This window comes from Echiichthys vipera (assembly GCF_963691815.1).
Source record: "Echiichthys vipera genome assembly, chromosome: 7".
NCBI classification, from domain to species: Eukaryota; Metazoa; Chordata; class Actinopteri; order Perciformes; family Trachinidae; genus Echiichthys; species Echiichthys vipera.
Window position 1 is genome coordinate 25,186,981 of NC_139832.1, and position 21,269 is coordinate 25,208,249.

A 21,269-nucleotide genomic window follows, 5' to 3' on the forward strand; every position below is an offset into this window, starting at 1 on the left:
ATTAGTACAGCTCATCAGCCTGTTGTGCTGTTAATTGGTCTCTGTAGATTTGTGTTTGTGTGTGTTTCAGTGTAAAACAGGGATATAGTACAGGTTTTGATGATTGAGCATGTAAGGGAGGGAGGAGCAAGTGAGTGAGTGAGTGAGTGAGTAAGTTAGTGAGCGGTATAATGTTTTAATTGGGATCCTAAAGACAAAGCAGGCATTTTGTTGTCATCCATAGAACAGACATTGAGAGCTGGCACTGAATGCACCATTGCATGAAACAGCCACAAATTTGGTATTAGTGTTAATACGGTTTATTCAGTAAAAGAGTACTCCACTGATTTTACATTGCACTGCTATAACATCCATACAGTGCAATGGTGATGTTAATAAAAGAAGGTCAATATATAATATATTGGAATATTGTAATATGTTGATATTGGTATATATCCAACACAGTCTCACAACCAGCACGTCAAAAACAGACGCTTGGTCAGGGGTCTTTGGCGTTAACTATAGCTTAGTTAGGGACCCCAGGCCTGCCCTTGGCTGACTGCTAGAAAATGTAAACATTGCACATGTTTGCGTTATGCTGTCTCCAACTGTAGCAGCGGCAGACCACGAACCCGCCACTAAAGTTGGAATGAACGTTGGCTGGCTTCACCGCAGTACATTTCAAAGAAACACTGCTATGCAATTCTACCCTGAAAAGGAAAGCCGATGCAGAAGTGCCTTAAACCGGCATTATCTCTAATGTCCAGCAAGGTGCGACTCCACTGGCTTCAATACAGCATGATGTTCATTTTGTAAATTATGGTTCCATTTAGAAGAAAATAGATGTTAATGTGGGCAATGCTTTAGGGCGGGGTTACACGGCAACCTGTCAATCAGGAAAGAGGCTTAGCGATACATGTCCATGGCACGGGGTACATTACAACAACCATGAACTTGTTCTTGGTGCAAGTCTGCCAACTGTCACCCTTTCACACTGTGATTTCACTTAACTGAGACGTTTTGGTCGCCTGAAATGTCTTGGTCAGCATTCAATGGTTGCATCTTTCTAACCAAGCTAGCTACCGCTTTGTTGCTTGTAAATTGAGGGAAACAACCGGCTCTGTGGTACTGCTATAAACAGATGAAGGGTACCAGCTCCAGGGGCTCCTCACTCACCCGCTGACAAAAGTACATTGTATGACTTGCGTCAGTGGGATGAAGATCGGTAAAAGTACCAAGGTGCTGACACTCAATTGCCTAACTCCTGGCTTAAAAACACTAGTCCAAAGTGACTACAATTTTTTAGTCTATGGTTGTGGATAGTTGGTCGGAGTTTATTTGTTTATTTTAACAGAATAATTCTGATTTATAAGTTTGTTTGTCACCTGCATCGTAAAAAGTCTAACTCAAAACAATGATTGTTTCCAAATGTCACATAAAAATCCACCTGGACATCCACAGACTCAATTAATGGAATTCTTGTCAATTGAATGTTATTATTTTGCTAATTGCTTAACCTTTGCTAAAACCTCGGTGTGCCACCTGAGCTCACTCCCACACCCCAGGGTGCCCTTGCAGGCCATAACTGTTGAAAAGTGGATGAACTGCTCTTACAAGGGCTCCAATTATAATGTTTTGTCCAGCTGCATCAGAAAAATGTTACAGTAATGGATGTGTTAAGACATTACTTTCTCATATTCTGACCAAATCTCCAGTGCCAAAACACATACTGGATATGCAGAGGTCTACTTTTTACTGCAACATACTCATGTATGTGCTTCATAGGCATGTTGTTTTGATGATGATGATGATGATGATGATGATGATGATGGTGATGATGATGATGATGATGATGATGATAATGGTGATGATGATGGTGGTGATGATGATGATGATGATGATGATGGTGATGATAATGATGATGATGATGTTCAATATAAGACGTATGTAGTTGTGGTTCTGGTTTGTTTTGTTTGTAGTCCAAGTAGCATCGTTACATGCTGGTAAACAGTTCATATGGAGAACATAAGAGGCGGAATGCAGTGGACAAAAAATAAGCTCTGAACCATTGAGCTGAGAGCAAACTGCTTTTAAAGTCTGATTACAAAGTCGCCTTTGCTTGAAGCTTGAACCAAGGTCTTGTAATGGTTTTGACCGTTAACTGAGTCTAAACTGTCCAACAATCCAGCCGCAGACATTGTCTATTGACTCCAACTCTATCTCATGTCTTAAGTTGCTAATCGGACTGTTTGGTTTGATAGTGGTGAGAAGTCAGGTCTGCTTTGCAGAAACAGTAGAGCATTGAATGAATGTTCTTGTATTGTTTGTAGTAATGCATTTTTGGTTCACTTGGATTTTTCCCTGTATGAAAAGAAACTGAACCTAGGGGAAAACACTCCAAATTTACAAACTCACCAACTGATTCAGACCAGCGCAAACAAACTATATTGAAAATGCCCTCATCATCACCAGACCAACAGCTGATTGGTACCGAAATTGGCAGCGTATCAGTCTTTGGATCATATCACTACCATGCAATCATACACCCCTTTCCAACTATATGTATAACTATTGCATAGTCAGATACTTCTATCACCAAATAGCTGCCTATTTTTTCCTTCCGGCTGCTTGCCACCTGCTACAGATAATGAAGCGAGGCTTACAGCCTGTTGGACTCCCTCCTCCTCCCCCCGCCCTGACAACATGGCATTGTATGAGCTGTTGCTCTTGTGCCAACGCAGAGGGGGGCTGCAGGGGAGATAATACTCATTTGGAGAGCATAGCGGGGGTGTTGCTTCAGATACAGCTAATCCTAACACCTCATCGCCGAGATGTGGCTAGCTGCTGCAGTGCTCGCCTCCGCCGCTCCCTCTCTCTTTTCTTTCTTTCTTTCCTCTCCTTATTCTCTCCTTTTTTGACATGATTCAGTGCCTCTCCTGCTTTCTTTGTTCTGATGTCTAAGCCCTCTTCTCTTCTGCTTTTTTTACTACTCTTAAATTTATCCCCTCTCTTCTGGGACATGAGCAAAAGGGTGGGGAACTTTTAAGAGACAATAAGATAATAGAGGATTATACGGTAGATAAGGGAAGTTGGTTAAAAAGAGGAGAGGAGAGGAGAGGAGAATACAGCACAGCAGGAGAGGGATGTAACCTGTATGTTACCTGACCAAAATTACTTTTTGTCTATTATTGTAGGTAAATTGAACAGCAATTTGAATACTTCACCTGTTTTCCAGACATTTACAGAACACACAAATGCATGGAAAATAATCAACAGATTCATTGACTATGAGCTTGCATTTGTAGCTTTTTATGCTAATGAAACTTAAGACCACATTTCCCATAAACCCGGTTGCTACCTGCCACAAACAGGCATAAAGCCGGCGCACTAGAGGCTTCAGCCACCTACGTCCGATATAGTGCTCTAGCTAACTTGTACAGGGATTCTCAAATATTTAATTGTGTGGTTCTAGACTTTCCAAATGTTACCGGAAAAAAAGGATCAAATTGGCCCTCGGAGGTATACGTCAGCCAGATGGACGCATCTTCCTCCCCCAAACGTCACGTCAATGCCCTTTTTTGGTAAGAGCAAATGAGGCTGAGTCACACTCTGACAAGTTAGCAACACATAGACGAGGATGATTGGACCTTACCGGTGAGGCTACGTCTATTTTTTCATACAGTCTACGGTAATATCACATACTAAACCTTTAACAAGCCAAGAGAGCACACACTGACCTGACAGTGTCTTTGCACATAGAAGCTCTTCACAGCTGGAATCATAAATCAATAGGTGGCTTCTGTGCAGTGGCGTGCACAGACTTTTTGAATGGCAGGGGTGAAAAGGAAAAAAAAAAGGCACATACAGCGCGTCCTCACCACTGAAGAGGGCACTTTAGCATTTGGCTTCCAAGAGGGTACTTTGACACGCATTTTGCCCCCCATGAGGGCACTTTAGCACACGTTTTGGCTCCTGGATAGCACTTTAGCACACTTTTTTCAACAATTGGGCCATGAGGTCCCCCTCCCTTGTGCACACCAGTGCTTCTGTGGGAATCAGCAACTTCACAAAGTAATAATTTGAGCAACAGACAACCATAAAAGTACAGAAGTTAACTTAAATTTGTTAGTCATTTGGAACCTTGTAAAATAACTTCTAATTCTTGTAATTCAATCCAGTGATGTATTCTAATGAGAAAAGCTTGCGTAAGTTGTGGTTGAGTGAAGATGATAAAATGTTAATTGCATAGTATGGTGTACTGGTGGCCCTGCTCAGAATAGAAACGCCGGCTGCACAGTGTCTGCACAGTGGGAGAGTGGTGAAATAAGTTGTAAGGCTGGCTTAAAGATACAGGGCTAAAATATGAATGCAATGAAACAAAATAGAATAGAATTATCATTACAAAAAATATGTAGATGAGAGACAGACAGAATTAGAGTGGGAGAAAGAATAAGCTTTGGCCTCCTCTCAGCATTTTATTATGTACACGGTTTCCAAACAAATACCAAATGTCAGACGCCCTTAAAGTAGACAGAAGCCAGGCAGCATTAGTGTCTTGTATGTCAGCTTGCTGGACGCTCGCCCTCAGTCTGCCCTTTGCTTCAGCTAAACCTTTGGCTGAGATTGCCCACCAGGACCCACATACAGAAGTAATGAAAGGGCTGTAATAGATCTGCCTACATAGACATGCAACCAGACAGTAATGGTTTGATCCACCTACCAACAGAATCAACACTGTTTAGATGTATCACCATAAAATCCTACTCTGTGGGTAAAGCTACAGAGACTCCACTGGCTGAATTTATTGTGAATTTATCCTTCATTTTATGACCGACGTGACTTTGACGTAATCCTGAGGAGTGTTGCTGTGATGATCCAGGTTGCATGCTAATCTTTAGAGCTTTGATTCCTTTTCTCAGCCAGTGCCATGACAGGTCATCCAAATAAGTAATGAAGGATTTTCGAATACAGTGATCCCGGTCTTCATGTATTTCTCTCTCACTAGTAAGTAGCTTTGGTTCGTTTTTCTAAACAGTCAGCTTTTTTTTAATTGTAAGTGCAATTGCCACAACTGTTTCATGGACATCGCAAAAAGTAGTAAGAAACCCAAAACACTTCATTCATGCTTCAAAACCTAGTTATCGTGTCAGTAAATTGCCGTGCAGTTTTGTCATCATGTGAGCCGTACTGGTCAAAATGTTGTTGTTTTTAAACAGCAGTCAACCTTGGCAATGTTTCCTATGGTCCCTGTTAGTAGGTATGTTACCATATCCAAATAAATGTCACTGATTTACCATAAAACAAGTAATAATGGCTACTGACTAGTCCAGTATGTGTGCAACTAATCGTCATCGTCAAGCTTTGAATGTGAAACTACTTCAATCTATTTGGATTTATTTTAGAGGTCAAGTAAAACAGTTGGATTTATCGACAAGAGTGCAAAATGTATGAATTTATGGGCAGCAGATTGACCTTGCTGCTGGTGAAGAAACGGACAAATTCTGACAAAAACAAAACAAGAGACCTTATATAATGTATTACAACTGAAAAGACAGAATCAGAAGAGCAGTAATCTCTTTTTGTGTAAGCCGCCCTCTGTCAGAACAATCCCATATCGGGATCAATAGTTACAGCCCAGAGGCAAGGTCAATATATTCATCACCAGTGACCTTTCTCCTCTCTCACTGTCCATCATCTGACCCACATCTAACAGCAAACAGGCTTTTTGCTACTGCCTTTTCAATAGAAATCCATGCATGACCAATAACAGCAGCCTACTTGTTATCAGTGAATATTCACACCAACAACATTGCAACCAGGGTTTTACTGGGATGTAGCCTGTTGGGTGAACTTCTCACCCGTTAAAAGACAACTTGAGCAAGTGGGACTATTGATGGTTAGTGGAGAACAAAGTGACTTTGTGAGACCTTAAGCCTCCGGTGTGAAGTGCTGAGGTTGGCAACAACACAGCATGAGCTTTGTCCTTATGCATAATGGTGCAGATGGACTCAGCTGAATGAAGGAAAACAATGCCTACAGAAGTTTTTGAGTTGTTTTGTTTGGAAAATTCTATTTTTTGTGTTCAGATTCATTTATTTTGAGTGATTTTTTATTTTTTTGGGGGGTGTTGTAAGAAGTGTATTGTTACTGTTTGTCAGCTTGTACCTTTACACAATGTAGGCTTCTTCCACTTTTATGTAGAAGGCTTTTACAATATATCCTCAGACTCATCTTACACATTTTACAAGTGAATGTTAGCAGTTTGACCTGGGTTGGCACCAGAGAAAACCTATAGTGTCAAAAATGTAAAGGGCTTATCCTCTCAGAAGCATGAATGTGTCTGTGTGTATGTGTGTGCCTATTACTTTTATATTTATCATTTAAATGTGGCTGCATGGAGTTGTCAGTGTAATGATAATACACTATATAAACAATATATATATATATATATATATATATATATATATATATATATATGTAAATGTACATGTTTTATTGATTAAATACTGTGGTCCTGCATAATAACCTGAAATACAGTATGTCACCCTCCACTGGTAGTATAAAGAATGATGCTGTGCTAGGCAGCAATGCATACCCCAATCATGGATCTGACATTGGGACAAAAAAACATTGACCCAGTTCCAATTCTGCAGCTCTCCCCACTGTGTCCTCAGCCCCTCCCTTCATACTGTACGAGTACTGGGGTTTAGATCGGGCCCAAAAAATCTGATTCGAGCCCGGCCCAACCCGTTACCTGTAGTTATGAGCCTGAGCCTGATGAAAAACCCTGCGAAAAGAGTCAGTGGGAGAGGGCTGGCAGTGTCTCTTCAGTCCCTCATGCCAGAGGCAAACATTATACAAAGCATTGTAAAATGGCTCCAAAACAGTGACTAGAGGTGTTTTCAATGCGCTCAAGCTCACCGCAGGTCTCCAGCTTCTTTTGTAGCTCTGGGGAAATGTCCTGCACTGATTGGAGTGTGAGGTAAACTGTGCTAAAGTCCAAACTTGCTTGATGTAAATTTCACCTTTTTTATTTTTGTCTTTACATTTTTTAAGTTCTATTTTGCACTTCTACGCTACACAGTGCACACACAGCAAAGCAGTCCCAGTGTGATGTGTGCGAGTTGAGGAGACACGTTGTGTGCTGTGCACAGTGCACACGACAGTGTTGCATTTTATAACATTGTTGTTATACTGTTGTTACTTACTTTGATATAATATATATAATATTTCTGATTATCACATAGCTCTCTCCCCAATTATAAGAAGGCTAATAAATTAAAAAAATAGCACGCATGATTAAGAGCCGGGCCTGAGGATAGTGGTGGGAAATGTCGGCCCAACACGGCCCGTGGGTCAGAGAAACTAAACTCTATGAGTACTACTCAATCATCCCCCTCATCATTGTGACCCTGATGCTGTTATATAGCCGCAATTCTATGAGAATTACCTGTTTTCTTTGCAAACGTATGGGCCCTGTAAAGCCCTTTGAGATGACATACGGAGTTCTGAGGCTCTGGCTAGCTACATGTTTATGAATAAAACGTGTCACTATCAGCATAGCGTTTCAGAAGTGGAGAGAAAATGTTTCTAATAGTTTAGCATTCTGCTCAGCCGGAGCTGAGAGTTCACAGCTACGCATAGCAGAATGCTAAACTTTTACTATTAGCAGTATTTTCTCTCCACCTCTGAAACCCTTCGTCGATGTTGACTTGTTTTATTGCGTTCATTGTGAGACCATCCTCATTTTTTGAGTTGCTTTGTTGTGTAAGCATTTGTTGTCAGTACTGGAAAAACAACTTTTTCTGCAGGATTTTTCAGCCATTGAATCAGGCCCTCACCATCTGAAGAGAAGGTACGTGCCTGCGTAACTGCATTTGTAGAAGAGCCAGCCAATAGGATCACTCTCTCTCTGACTCTCATGTGATTGGTCAGATTTTCTAAAGCCTGTAAACAGAGCAAAGATCACTTTCATTACAGTACTTTTGATCTGTATATATTGCCATTGTAAGGTTGATATTTTATTTTATGTATATATACTGTTTTATGTTTCTTTTTTTACAAATATGTTATCTGTATAATATTGTTGCTGTTAAATATGTTGTTTGTATAGCTGGCGTTTGAAACAAAAACAATTTCCCCCTGGGATTATTAAAGTAGTTCTGATTCTGATTACAATGTTATTATATATGATATATTATTTTGCCCAATTATGCAAAAAAAAAAAACTGCCTGCCCCATCATTAAGTATTAAAAAATAAAAGTGCCAATTGATATACAGAAAGGCCCTAAAATGGAGGTCAGGCAAAAACAAACTCACACGCTGGGGTGTCTGAATGTCACCTCTGGATAACAAGCAGTGCCACTGCAGGGATAGCAAGCTAATGATATCAGCAGCTAAAGGCCAACACACTCACACATACACAGAGGGCGTGGACAAAATACCAGTAACACCTAGCAAAAACAAAGTCAGTAAGCATCAAGTGTCTAAGTGTCATTTAGTCAGTGTTGTTGATGATTAAATTACTGTATGACAACTGTTCCTCCTTGTTAAAGTCGCTTTCCTCTTGGTACAATGTATACGTCTTTTTGACACCTTCTTCCACATTACGTTTGTGATGCTGCAGTGATTACTGCTAATAACAACTACACAGGCGGCTACACAAGTGAGTCATTAAGCTGAACGTCAAAAGGAAGTGAGTCTGCTTTGGCAGAGATCTTACAAGTATTATGGGTAGGTTTCATCATATAGCAACTCTGCAGATCAGGCATCACAAAGTGTTACACAAAATAATACAAACCAATATAAGAGTGGAAACTAAACATGGGAAAATGTCTATGCCAAAGTCAAAATGTTCATATTGTTAAGTACCGGTAACCTCCCACTTTACAGCAGGTACTTTGTTTTGTAGGTACAAGAAAAAAGGACAACTTTTACCATTTCAGCGTCTCTAGTTTTATTAGCATTTCTTAAAATATTAAAATAAAACCAATTATCAAGTCTTTTGGCAGCATAATGGATTTAAACATATATAGTCAATTCATACAGTTACACTGTATTTGCAATTCAACCTAATGATGAATTTATATTTAAAGTAAATTATTATTATTATTTCCATCACCTTTAAAGTTGATGTAAGGAAATCAATTAAATAAACAACTGTAACTTTAACACATGAAGACATTTTTGCCATCTGGTCTTTTTTGAATGTCCCCTCTAAGAGGGTGACATGCAACTTCGGTCCCTGGCTGGTCTGCAGTGATTTTTGGGCTTTCTGGAATGGAGTCATGTAATGATGGGCGGTAGCATGACATGTGCAGTGTGTACAGTCCAACAGGCTGACATCACTTTGTCACATGTTCTTTTTACAGATAACTTCTTTTTCAGGTTGTCTTTATTTTTATGAGGGCTATTTTTTGCATTTCCAGGACCCTGCTATTGTGCATGCTGGTACACTTTCAGGGATTATTGGAACACTTCTTTAATGTAATTGCTAATAACTGTACATCAACTGCCAAGACAAGTCAAAATGTAATTTGCCTACATCAATAAAATAGCTATTTATTGTCCTACTTTCTAACATATCATAGCATGGCATAATAGGCTAGACTCAGAATCAGATTTACACTCATTACCAGGAATATTTACTTTAGTCCCTTTTCACCCATGCACTCCAAACCTGAAATTATCTAGACATTACCCAGTAGGGCTGTATGAGAACACAAATGTCTGATTCAGTTGGACTACGCATCAAACAAAGTTTTTCCTCCCAACTCCCGAGAGCTGCACACGTTTGAATACAGTCACTCTTTCTCCGGTGTATTCAGAGAACGATGGGCGTGTTGATGGCGTTTCCTCTCCAAACTGTCTAACTCTATCAATTCGACACATTGTTTTGTTGGATAGTCAGCTCATGATAATGAGGAGTGTGGTTTCAAGCAGAGTTTAGGCTGAGGGAAAGACCAAAGACCGTTTATAAACACCTTCAGAATTTTGCAGAATATTATCGTCTCAATAACTAATTTGACTCATCAGTTTCTGCTCACTCGGCACAACAGCTGGCATTTAGAAGTGACCTAAATGTGCATGATGAGGCTACACTTTGTATAGTATTCATAACTCAAAACGAATGCTTTCTACTTAACATTTTGAAAAGGTGAAAGGTGTTTTCCATTGTCAAAGCCCATCTCACTGACAAGGCAACAAAGTATTACTCGTGTGACCAATGTAAGAAGTAACACAGGCAGTAAACACTGTGACAGCAGGTCTGAAACAACATTTTTCTCCACCAATGTAACCATCTCTTTAATATTTCCAGTTATATTTGTAGGCAATTTAGAAATGACTGAGCTGGACTGCTTTACAGCAGATGTTGCCATTTTATATCAAAGCATTCAAATCATCAACCCCTACAGATTAGGCTAAAAATCCTAAGGTTATAAATCTGTAATGGCATAACAGAAAAAACATGAAACCTTTTGCATTTGTAAAGCCAACTAATTTTAGTAATATTTATTTGCTACAATGTGTTAAAACAATTCATCAAAAGGTCAGCAACCAACTGTTTATATCAAATGAATGCCTGGTTTAAGAACTTGTGATGGAGAACCTTGTGATCATGAACACACTGTCAAAGTTTCAAGATTATGTCAAACTCATACAATGCAACAAAATAAATAAAGCGTATATTCTACAGAGGGTTGTCGTCCCACCACAGAGAGCAAGGCTCAGGAGCAGAGGGGGGACTTTCCTGTGGAAATGAAAATGACAGTAAAAGTCAGTGGTTCTGTCATGCTCTGAAGTACTGACTTCGTTCTGACAGATGTCCGAGGTCAGGCCTGTACGTCCATGATCTTCCTCTTGCGGTAGTTAAGAACAAGACTGGAGGCAGTAAGTTGTGAGGCCTGGCCCTTCTCCCAGCTCTGGAAGCTGTTGAGGCCGCTCTGCCCTGACGTGAACAGAGCCTTCTCCAGACAGTCCAGGCGCTCCACCAGCGCAGACGTGTCCTCGTTGTAGGCATTCTGGGAGGAGTCCATGTTCCGTCTGAACCGACCGATGAACGTCTGGACGAAGGACAATGTCAACAGATTGCCACCAATTAGATGAGAACACAAAGACGGCATTAGGGCATGCTGGCAAAGGTTTCTTTTTAACTGAGTGTCTTTGCACCCAAGCGAGAATAGATACACAGCAGCTAATCAGCCATTTACACCCGTCCCTTTACCCCCCCAAGCTCATAGAAATATAAAGAGCGACAAAGTACATTGCAGCAGAAGGTTACTATGGATGAGTTATATACAGGAGTTGGAGCTGGGTTTGAGCCCTGTCAGAAACCGATGTTAATACACAGTTGACTTGTTATTTTTCAGTTTGGTTAGGTTTACGGAACAAAACTACATAGTTATGATTAGGCAATAAAACTAGGTCAACATAACATTGTTGGCAGCTGACACTGCAGCATCTGCATCTGCCTTTTTTTTTTTTTTTTTTTTTTTTTAAATCAGAGTGACCTAGTTCGTGAACCAGCAGTTGCCTTTGATGTATCATTTTATGTTAAACTTCAGATAGGTATCATTTCATGTCGCTTGCCTTCAGGCAGAACCACTTCCAAAAAAAAATTAGCTTAAAAGTATTAAAACATCGGAGTTCTAACATTTTATAAGTACACCTGGTAAATACACACACAACGGTTTGCAATCAAAGGGAAAATCTAATTTCCACCTTTAGGTTTGTTTCTTCAGCCTTCACAGTGCCTGAGTCACATTTTAAAGAGTCTGTATAGTAATGCAGTTATGCATAATTTATATAGATGAAGGGAGCGCCAGCAGTTGTGCAGCAAACATCTTCATAACAAGCTCAGTTTCGCTCATTTTTTGGATCTTTGCAGAACTAAAATATCATATAACACACAAGTTGCGGAAATGGGATGATATCTAATGTTATTCATATCAAAGACATGGTTAAAAACAACCAGGGGGCAATTTGGCCTCTTAAAATATGTGCAAACCTTGTGGTGTGTGTGAGGCTATAGGGAAGTCTTATAGTGTGCAACAATGCTTTGTTTCTGTTTGTCAGGCAATGAGAATTGAGAGAATCTGCCTGGTAACAGCTGCACCAGTCAACCACAAGACTGCAGTGTTTTCTGATCTGATTGCACCCCCTAGTTGTAATGCAATAAATAACACTGGCTGCATTTGTTTTCAATCTGCATTCTGTCTGTTGATCTATGAAATATTGTGGCAAAGCATCCGAGCTGGTGTACAATGCAACATATTACATTTGACCACACATTTATTGGCATATCCCACAAAAAGTTTGGTGTATGGCAAGCACGTACAAAAACCTTTATCTCTCATTAAAAGTATATATTGGGATACACAATTACTTCATCTAATGTGATAAAACAAGCACATAGTAACAAAACTTTTCTGAAAATGTGATGCTCTGACTTTATATTTTGCTCTAGTTCCTAATAAAATTAGATAATACTCAGTATTTTTCCTTTTTTACATATTAAATTCAAACAGGTGTCTATAAAAACAGGCTTTACCATGTGGTTATTCCATAGACTACTTATTTGATACATTTCTAGAGAACATGCTATATGGGGATATATGTTGTTATCCAGATATGAAATTATCTATATATCGGGATAGAAGATTTTGCTCGCCCAGCCCTACTTTCTAAAATTTACATTTTTCTGTGTAGTGTAGCAAAACATTCTTAAAGGAATAGTTCGACATTTTGAGAGCTACACATTCACTTTCCAGAGTAATGTTAGATGAGAAGATCAACCTCTCTCATATCTTTACCTTAAAGTTAAGGCTACAGCCAGCAGTGGTTAGCTTAGCTCAACATTAAGACTGGAATCAGTTGGAACAGCTAGCCTAACTCTGTCCAAATGTAACTAAATGCGTCTAGCAGTACCACTAATCAGTACTTGTCATCTCTTGTTTGTTAAGTCCGCACAGAACCCAAAATGAAAAAATGCCAGAATATCAGAATCAGATCCAGTTATATGGTTAGTATTTTATATTCTTAATAAAACTGAAGCCACAATAAAGCATCTGTATACTGTTCATAGGGCATCACATAATATTGCACTACATTCAACAGAATGTATTCTAGCAGCATCAGCTTCTTGACATCTTTTGGATGTGGCCATCTAGTTGTTATAATGGATTCTACACATTTAAATAAAACAATGTCATTATCACAAAAATGAATGAAATACTTTTCTGATTATAATACACTGGGCAGAGCAAAATGTGTCATTTTTTTAGCAAATTATTAATTTCTTACAATAAATAGTGTACTGACCTCCAAATCAGATGAATATATACTACATAAACATGCTATCAGCCAGTGTTGTAAACCACTGATATCACATCCCACACTGTCTGTAAAAACGTACCAATGTAAATAAGATTTCTGACCATTACCAATGATGTCCCTGCAGCCTGACTGTTTACACCACGATTGCTAGTTGGGTTTCACTCTACCTTGCAAAACATCAGTGAAGTAAGTGAATGCATGAATGAAGAGAAATAAAGACTCAAGTGTCATGGTTATTTTAGTGAAAGCAAACCAGTGCTCGTGGTATGACCAAAAGTTGGGGGGGAGGAGGGTTTATTATAGGTTTAAAGCAACTTATTCTTCTGTCAGGAGTACATAGACTATAAAGCATGCCGCAAAAGTGTTGTGTGCCATGGCGTTATCCCTGTTAAGCAGAGCGAGTTGTGGGTTCAAATTGTTAACAACTTATAACTGTTATGTAATAAGGCTATCATGCACCTCTCTCAATGCACTTATACCTCGCCCTGACCATAGCGCTTTTTTGCGATGTACAATATTAGACATTCGGTTGCCTGTTGAAGAGTTACAGAAGTTATTTCACTATGCTCCAGTATGGCGGTATATGAAAAAAAACACATCATATAGGAAATTAAAACCGCTTTACCGGTTCATCTAGAATACTGCCCAGCACTAAAGGTAACATCCACATAATATTAAGCAATGCACAGTAATTCAAAACTAATGGTGTGTTTTTACATCACAGCCAAGTTGTATATTTAATAGAAATGTTGTATTCAGTCTCTCAAATATGGAGATTTCATGCCTTTCTCTGTTTTATATTAAACTGGATATATTGTAAATGACTGGTGGCATTTATTTTTATTTAATGAAGAGTCTAGCACAATTAATATCTGCCACCATGATAAAGCAACCAGCTTTTTTCCCCCTGCAGGTTTGTCTCACCTCCCTGAGGTCAAAGTCACAAACAGTTTTCATAAATGCATTAAAGGGTTTGCAGAGACATGCTGTGTCCTTGATGAAGTATGAATTATCGTAAATGGCAAAAGGACAACTGTTGCATTTAAATATTTATCATTCGTGAATGGTCTTACTATAATAAATTGTTCCATGCGAATGATGAGGTTGGACAGTCAATACCAACACTTTGGTACCATCTCACGTTAAATTAACTCTTCTGTTTTAATGTTTGTGCATGTTGTTTACCTGCAGCAGTGTCTGTGCGATGTTGTTTACCTGCAGCAGTGTCTGTGCTATTTGTTTACCTGCAGCAGTGTCTGTGCGATGTAGTTTACCTGCAGGAGTGTCTGTGCGATGTCTGGATTCTCCGGGCTGTCAAAGTGCATCATCTGGGATCCCAGGCCGTAGTAGTAGGGCCCCATCTTATGCAGATCCACCACGTTGGGGTCGGCGTTGAATACAGTCCTCCAGCCTTCCCTGTACACCTTCGGGAGCTCCACTGACAGCACTCTCCTCTTCTTTTCGTACAGACCCTTGGACAGCCACAAAGGAAGCTCCATCTTTGTACCCTGAGATAAAGGAAACAGACCTCAGAGTTGGATTACTTGTCAAGACCCCTGCTCTCTGGGGTCCATACTGCAGGTATATAACTACAACTAACTGAATAACTTTAATAATGTTTATGTTCTATTCACATGTACCAGCCAGCCATGAAATTTGAGGTAAAGCATTAGAGCTGTCTGAAGCCCATTTTGACATTTGTGAAAGTTTTGTTGCATTTCTGAAAATGAAAAAAGGGAGATGTCACTGCTTTTTTCCCACATGTAGTCAATATTGGACCAGGTCCAGAATCAGAACCACTATACCTAGACTTGTCGAATCTGGTCTAGATTATACTAGAGAGGCTAAAGTTTCTATTAAACACCGTTTTAGATTTGTGAATATTTTATTCTATTTGTGAAAATGCCAAGAAGCTAGACTTCACTGCTTTTTTCAGACACATCAGATCACGTCCAGAATTAAAATAACTATGCCTAGACTTGTCAAATATGGACTAAATCTAACGTTTAATTAAGGGACATTTAAACACAACCTCACAAAATGACAGTGCAGACTTTATCTGTGAATACGTGAACTGTAAACGTATTTTTTGCTTTTTACTGCTTAATTGACTTACTTTTTAGCTTGCATTTTTACTGCGGTCTTTCTACTTGTTACTGTTGTTCTCAGCAGCCATAAGAGTAGACTGCAAAATAGTGAATGTGGTTTGCAGTCACTTTCTCTACAGAACAAAAAAGAACTGTACATGGGCAATAGAGACACCTTTACTTGTATTTCAGATAGTTATCTGTAGATACAGACCTCCGGTATGTCCTGCGCGTCACTCGACTTCTCCAGATATCCCAGCCGGGGAAAACTGCAGTCTGTCCGGATGGGAAGTCTCTCATTAGAGAGCAAAATATCGTCTAGAGACAAGAAATTCTCCTCCATCCCCACCCCAGGTTGTACTGGTAGATATGACTGTGTATCCATTTCGTGTCAGGATGAAGCCGAAAGCAGCTTTAATCAAGTATCTTTGCTGAAATATTGAGCCGAGAGCAGCTCTGGTTGTGTTTACAACTCTTCCTGCTTGCTTTTTGGCGCCAGGACATGTTGGCCAATCAGAGCGCTGCTGTGAGATCTAGACCAGAGCAATCGAGTCAATCTGAGTTTAAATGATTAAAATATCTGTTGTCCGTGCTTGCATGATGTTCTTAACGTTAAGCTGTACATTGTTTTTAAATAATAACAACAATTTCCAAAAGTGAAATTAATAACAAAATTAAATTAGTTTTTTTCGTTATAACCAGTCAGGTGTAATAACGTATTTAGCCTTTAGAGGCCAGAATGTTACCATTACAAATTAAAGCCCCATTGTGTACTGTTCTAAGAATGTTTAGCAGCCAATAATAATAATAATGATAATAATAATAATAATAAAAAGAAGAAGAATTACAACACATGTTGAGGATGATAAGTACTTAAGACAAGCACTGGAAAGACATCATTGAACTTCCATTAAATTCAACTGGAAAAAAGAAGGGAAACTAGGAAGCTGCATCTCTCTTTCTTCTCTATCCCACTGTCCTGATCACATCAGTTTACAGTATGAGTGAAAAAAGACAGCCAGCACAGACTGTTATCTTGTATTTTCCCATCTGTTAGGGTATCACTTTACAAATCTAAACATCCCGAATAACAGGTCAGTCATTTTTATTTATAGATTAGAGTCATTATTATTACTTATCCCACAGATTACACATTAAAGTCATCAGACATGTTGGTTGGCGCCCCCAAAAAGCAGGCAGCTCCTCACATCCTCAGAGAGTAAGAACAAAAGGGAATCAAATGAAACAAAGCCGTATTAAATGACAGTACTGTATTCCTGTAACTGTGTGTCTGAGCTGAGTTGGCAGGCAGACGCTACAGTGGCCCTACTGTGACTGTTGCATCAGTCTTAGAAACTCATTAGATAGTTTCATTCTGCAAACTAAACAGACTGAAGCACACGTCATTTCTCAAAGAGATCACCCATTAGCACATTAGCTGCAGGCCATGATACACAGAGAACATTGTGTCTCACACAGATAGGGAATGAAGTTAGCAGTTACTATTATTATTTGGCTTCTTGCCGCCCGCTTATAGGCAGCATGATGTTGATCTCTATCCTTGCTGAAGTTAACACCACCCTCGGTGTGTGGAACACCCTCCATGTGTCATGGCCTTCACTGGGAACAGTGATGATCTCAGCCTCGGGGGCTTGTAACACTTATTTGAAGTGGCACTTTTCGAGGCATCATAACCAAAGTATGATCACGAGTGCTTTAATATTAGTTGTGAGATAATAAGGATGAAAACTGAGGGATTGAGTACTTTCTGCCCAAAACAATTTCATACCACAAGGAAACGCTAAAGCTGTATCACGCGATTGGCCACTCCAAATGGCAGCAAATAATATAACAAAATAGGAAATTATATTCCTAAAAGGTGAAGTCACAAAGCGTGCTGATGTTTACCGAACCAGTCGGTGTAGAATACTTCAGGAAGGACAGCAGAGCAATGACGTCAATTTGTCACTCTTTGGGTGGAGACGAGGCCATGCCCTGACACAAGAACTTTATCTGTTAATGGTTATTGGTGAAGTATTGTTGATGGGACACATGAGTGTATATTTAAACACGAAAATGAGCTTTAATGTACGTCATAATACATTCTCATGCTACTGATGACACCTTGCACATTACATGTAGTTATTTGACCGACTGTTGATTAAAAGTATTGGTTAGTGCAGCTTTAAGCAAAACTTACCAACCCCCCTGATTGTTTACTCTCAGGGTCACAATTCTCCCGTATTTCCCACAATTTATAAAACATTTCGACACCTTTTTTTCCCCCTTTTTGTGGCACTGTACAGTAGTGATGCATGTTTACCCGGGGATGGTTTGTGGCTTTGGTTTGGTGAAATAATACACCATTAATGCGTAAAATATTAATCACATTCTCTCTAGCTGCTGCTCTGCTCATTTACGTATGAGAAAAATAGCAGTGTAACTTGATTGACTATTTCAGAAGATTAAAGTTTAGTTGTTTCCTCTGTCAAGTTTATAACTGCAGATTTTAGTTTTGCTGTTTAATGTTCCCTGTTTGCTGCAGTGACATTACTGAACACAAGGGACGCTTACATTTAAAGCCGCAAAAGCTACCCCCTACTTTGGTTAGAAAACCCACCCTATTTTTGAAGTACTATGTTTACAGTCCTTATAATGCCTCATATTGCACTTCAAATAAAGTCTTATGAAAAAACTCTGATGATAGAGGTCCCCAGAATGGACTACGCTGACTTTAACGTCCATCCATCTTTTCCAGGAAATACAAATCCTGATGACTGAGTTCAGAGCAGCCTGTGTTGTGTTAACTCCCAACTTATCACATCTGAGGCAGTTTTTGTCAGCTTCAGAGCACCGTGGAGGCCCCTTTGGTAGATGATTGCATTCAATTGTGTTAACTTTCATACTTCCTGGCACCTACTGTATAAAGAGGGACTATAGAGCAATAAAACAAAGGGATATAAAAGACAACTTCACTACCCATAATCTTTTTTGTGTCATACCTCGAGAATTGTAATGATTGATTAAAAAGATTCAAATATTGCGTAGATGGTTTCCAGATACCCTCTCTCCACACACACACACACACGTGCACACAAACACACACACACACACACACACACACACACACACACACACACACACACACACACACACACACACACACACTTACTCATGTTACGCCCCAAACAAAAGATGATGGATCATGTAGCATCTGTTGTTGGTAAAAAATGAAGGGTAGTCATAGTGCTCTGAAGCTGTTAGGAAGCTCTGATCAGTGATTTCCTGCCAACATTCGAGATGTGATCTGAAAATTCTCCCGAAGGTTGAGTTTCCCTGCAAACATCTTAGCAGTAAATCCAACTCTTCCAAGACTTACCACAGTGTCGAGGGTGTAAGAGTTGGGCCCAACATGCCCTTTTGTTGTGACTGTTCCATCACTATTTATCACAGAGTGCAAGGAAGAAAAATCCACACTTGAATGTATCAACAACATAGATCAGCTTGTCATGTATTTGGGATGCATTTCTGTCTCAAATGTTATTATTGGTATGTTGAATCTATTTCCTTTGATAACAATCCAAACATCATGTCACACTGGGACATTTCCAGCATCTGATGGAGTTTGATAGCAGATTCTTTCTTTCAATTTACAGAATCAAGGGTACTTCTTACCAATGTAGATTCACGCAGTCAACACAGAGTCAAAGAGGCAATTTTTTTCCACCTTCAATAGTTCAAGTTAAAGTTTGATGATTTGCGTTTGTGGATAAAACATCAACTCCCAAGATGTGTTTCACCGGAGCTTAACATTCTGTTGCATGCACCGCTAACGGCTTAAGTGAAGCTTTGTTGAAACCTGATAAAACATCCAGTAGGTCAAAGTTCATTTTTAAATTCTACGTCAAATTTAGATACAATTAGAAACTGTGATGTTGTGTTTTTTCCCAGTTGCAAATTCTGAATCTCTCTTCTTTGGCTTCTTCTCCATTGCAATGGTGGCTCAGACTCATGGGTAGAGATGCACCGGTCCAATACTCAGATGGGATGTTGGCTCTGATATTTCTTTTTTGTTAATATCATACACATCGATACAGTTAGAGCAATCTAGTCACTTGAATTCTATGTTTGCAACACCGGTTATCAATTATCTGTTTGCAGTGCACTTTACATGGAAGTGTTATTTATTTATTTTTGCTGCTGATGTACACTTTTTTATTTGTTAATAAATAATTTTACACATATTATACATTTATATTTGTGTTAATTTGTGACCTTTTTTTTAACAAGGCTAAATGTTTATGTCAAGCCTGATGCCTTCACTCACATGACAAGGTATACGGTTCATTCATTCAACAGGAGTATTGGATCGGTATCGGCCGATACGCTCAGCCCAGGTATCAGTATTTGATTGAATCTCAGAAAAATGGATCGGTGCATCTCTACTCATGGGTAATGAAGTGTTTAAAGCCGTCCACCATGCTAAATAACAGAGAAAAAATGAGGACGTAATGGGCATACACCTAGTAGTGTTAAATGATCCATGAGGCTCCTGTGTTTCTGTGTTGAGGAACATTGCATTAGAACTTGAGAATGGGATTTTAAAGTGGGGAAAAATGAGTTTGGAAACCGCAGCTCCTTGCACATCACAACTCTCGGCATGGACAAAATGATTGTCATTCCAAATGTTCAGTAAGTAGTAGAAGTAGGCAGTTGTACCCATATTCTATACCTATATTCACAGCCCCTTTCTTGTCAATTGTTGTTCTGGGAAATGTAGTTTAATGACTGAATGAAATAGGATTACACACAGCCTGTTCAGAGAAAGAAGATACATCACATTCAATCCCAAAATAACTCCTGGAGTGTGTTGGACATCTCTGACCGCTGTAAGAGGCTGGATTTTTCCAATGTTCCATTAATATACAGGTATAATACGTACTGTGTATCTATAGGCTGACAATATTCTCAGGAGTAAGATGTTTGATGCAGTGCTATTGAGATTCTAAGAATTGTATCGGGGTCACAGAAGGAAAGTTAATAAAAATAGAGTCTGTCATCTAGCACAATTTATTCCACCATTTGTTTACAGTAGCTTTGTAAATGCAGTTTGTTTGTATGTTGATTTGTAGAAGTCTTCATACATCAGCTCTTGGCATTCTGAAGAGTGGGTAACACCTCACATGATTGGAATATTAAACAAATATTGTTAAATATGAACAAATGAATAAATAAGCCCCGTCCAGTGGCTCGATAGTGGGACTACAGAGTCCTTTTTTTCGGGTCTGAGTGGCTCGCGTCTCCAGTCGCAGTCAGCCAGACCTCCTCTAGCAGAAACACAACGTTGGGAACCGACAGTAGCATAGACCAAGAGGCGCCGTTAGAATCACGCACTCAAACACACATGCACAAACAGTCATATGCACAGAGACACGCACGCTCTCACACTCAATACTCCCACGAGAAAAAGACCAATCATGATCGCATGAAAATTCTGGCAGATCTAAAAAGAAAGAACCGAGAGAGGTTAGGTGCTTAATTTACAATATGTCATGTCGCTTCTCTGTAGCTGTAAACATCAGCAAAGTAAAGGGAGGACTGCCAGTCGCACACACAGGGAGCATGGACATCTAGACTGTAAACATTTCAATACACAGACACACACAGCACTGTCCCAGTCAGCCCTCTACACTGACCTGTTACGCCGTCTCTCTCGCTCTCACACACACACACACACACACACACACACAGTGTACATCCACATACCAGGTGAAGCCTGACACTGGAGCATCCCAAACACACACATATTACATAGTAGGAGCGTAAACTACACTGCTGACCCCCCCCCCCCCCACCCGATCTCCTGT

General features: G+C 39.6%; 1 protein-coding gene across 1 annotated transcript; it reads right to left on the reverse strand.

Moving 5' to 3' along the window:
- Positions 1-10,812: 10,812 nt before the first annotated feature.
- gins3 (GINS complex subunit 3) lies at positions 10,813-15,787 on the reverse strand (the record flags this gene model as incomplete). Its single annotated transcript, XM_083916166.1, has 3 exons — positions 10,813-11,043; positions 14,590-14,823; positions 15,617-15,787. 3 exons carry the CDS (start codon positions 15,785-15,787, stop codon positions 10,813-10,815), a joined length of 636 nt encoding a protein of 211 aa, XP_083772292.1.
- Positions 15,788-21,269: the final 5,482 nt, after the last annotated feature.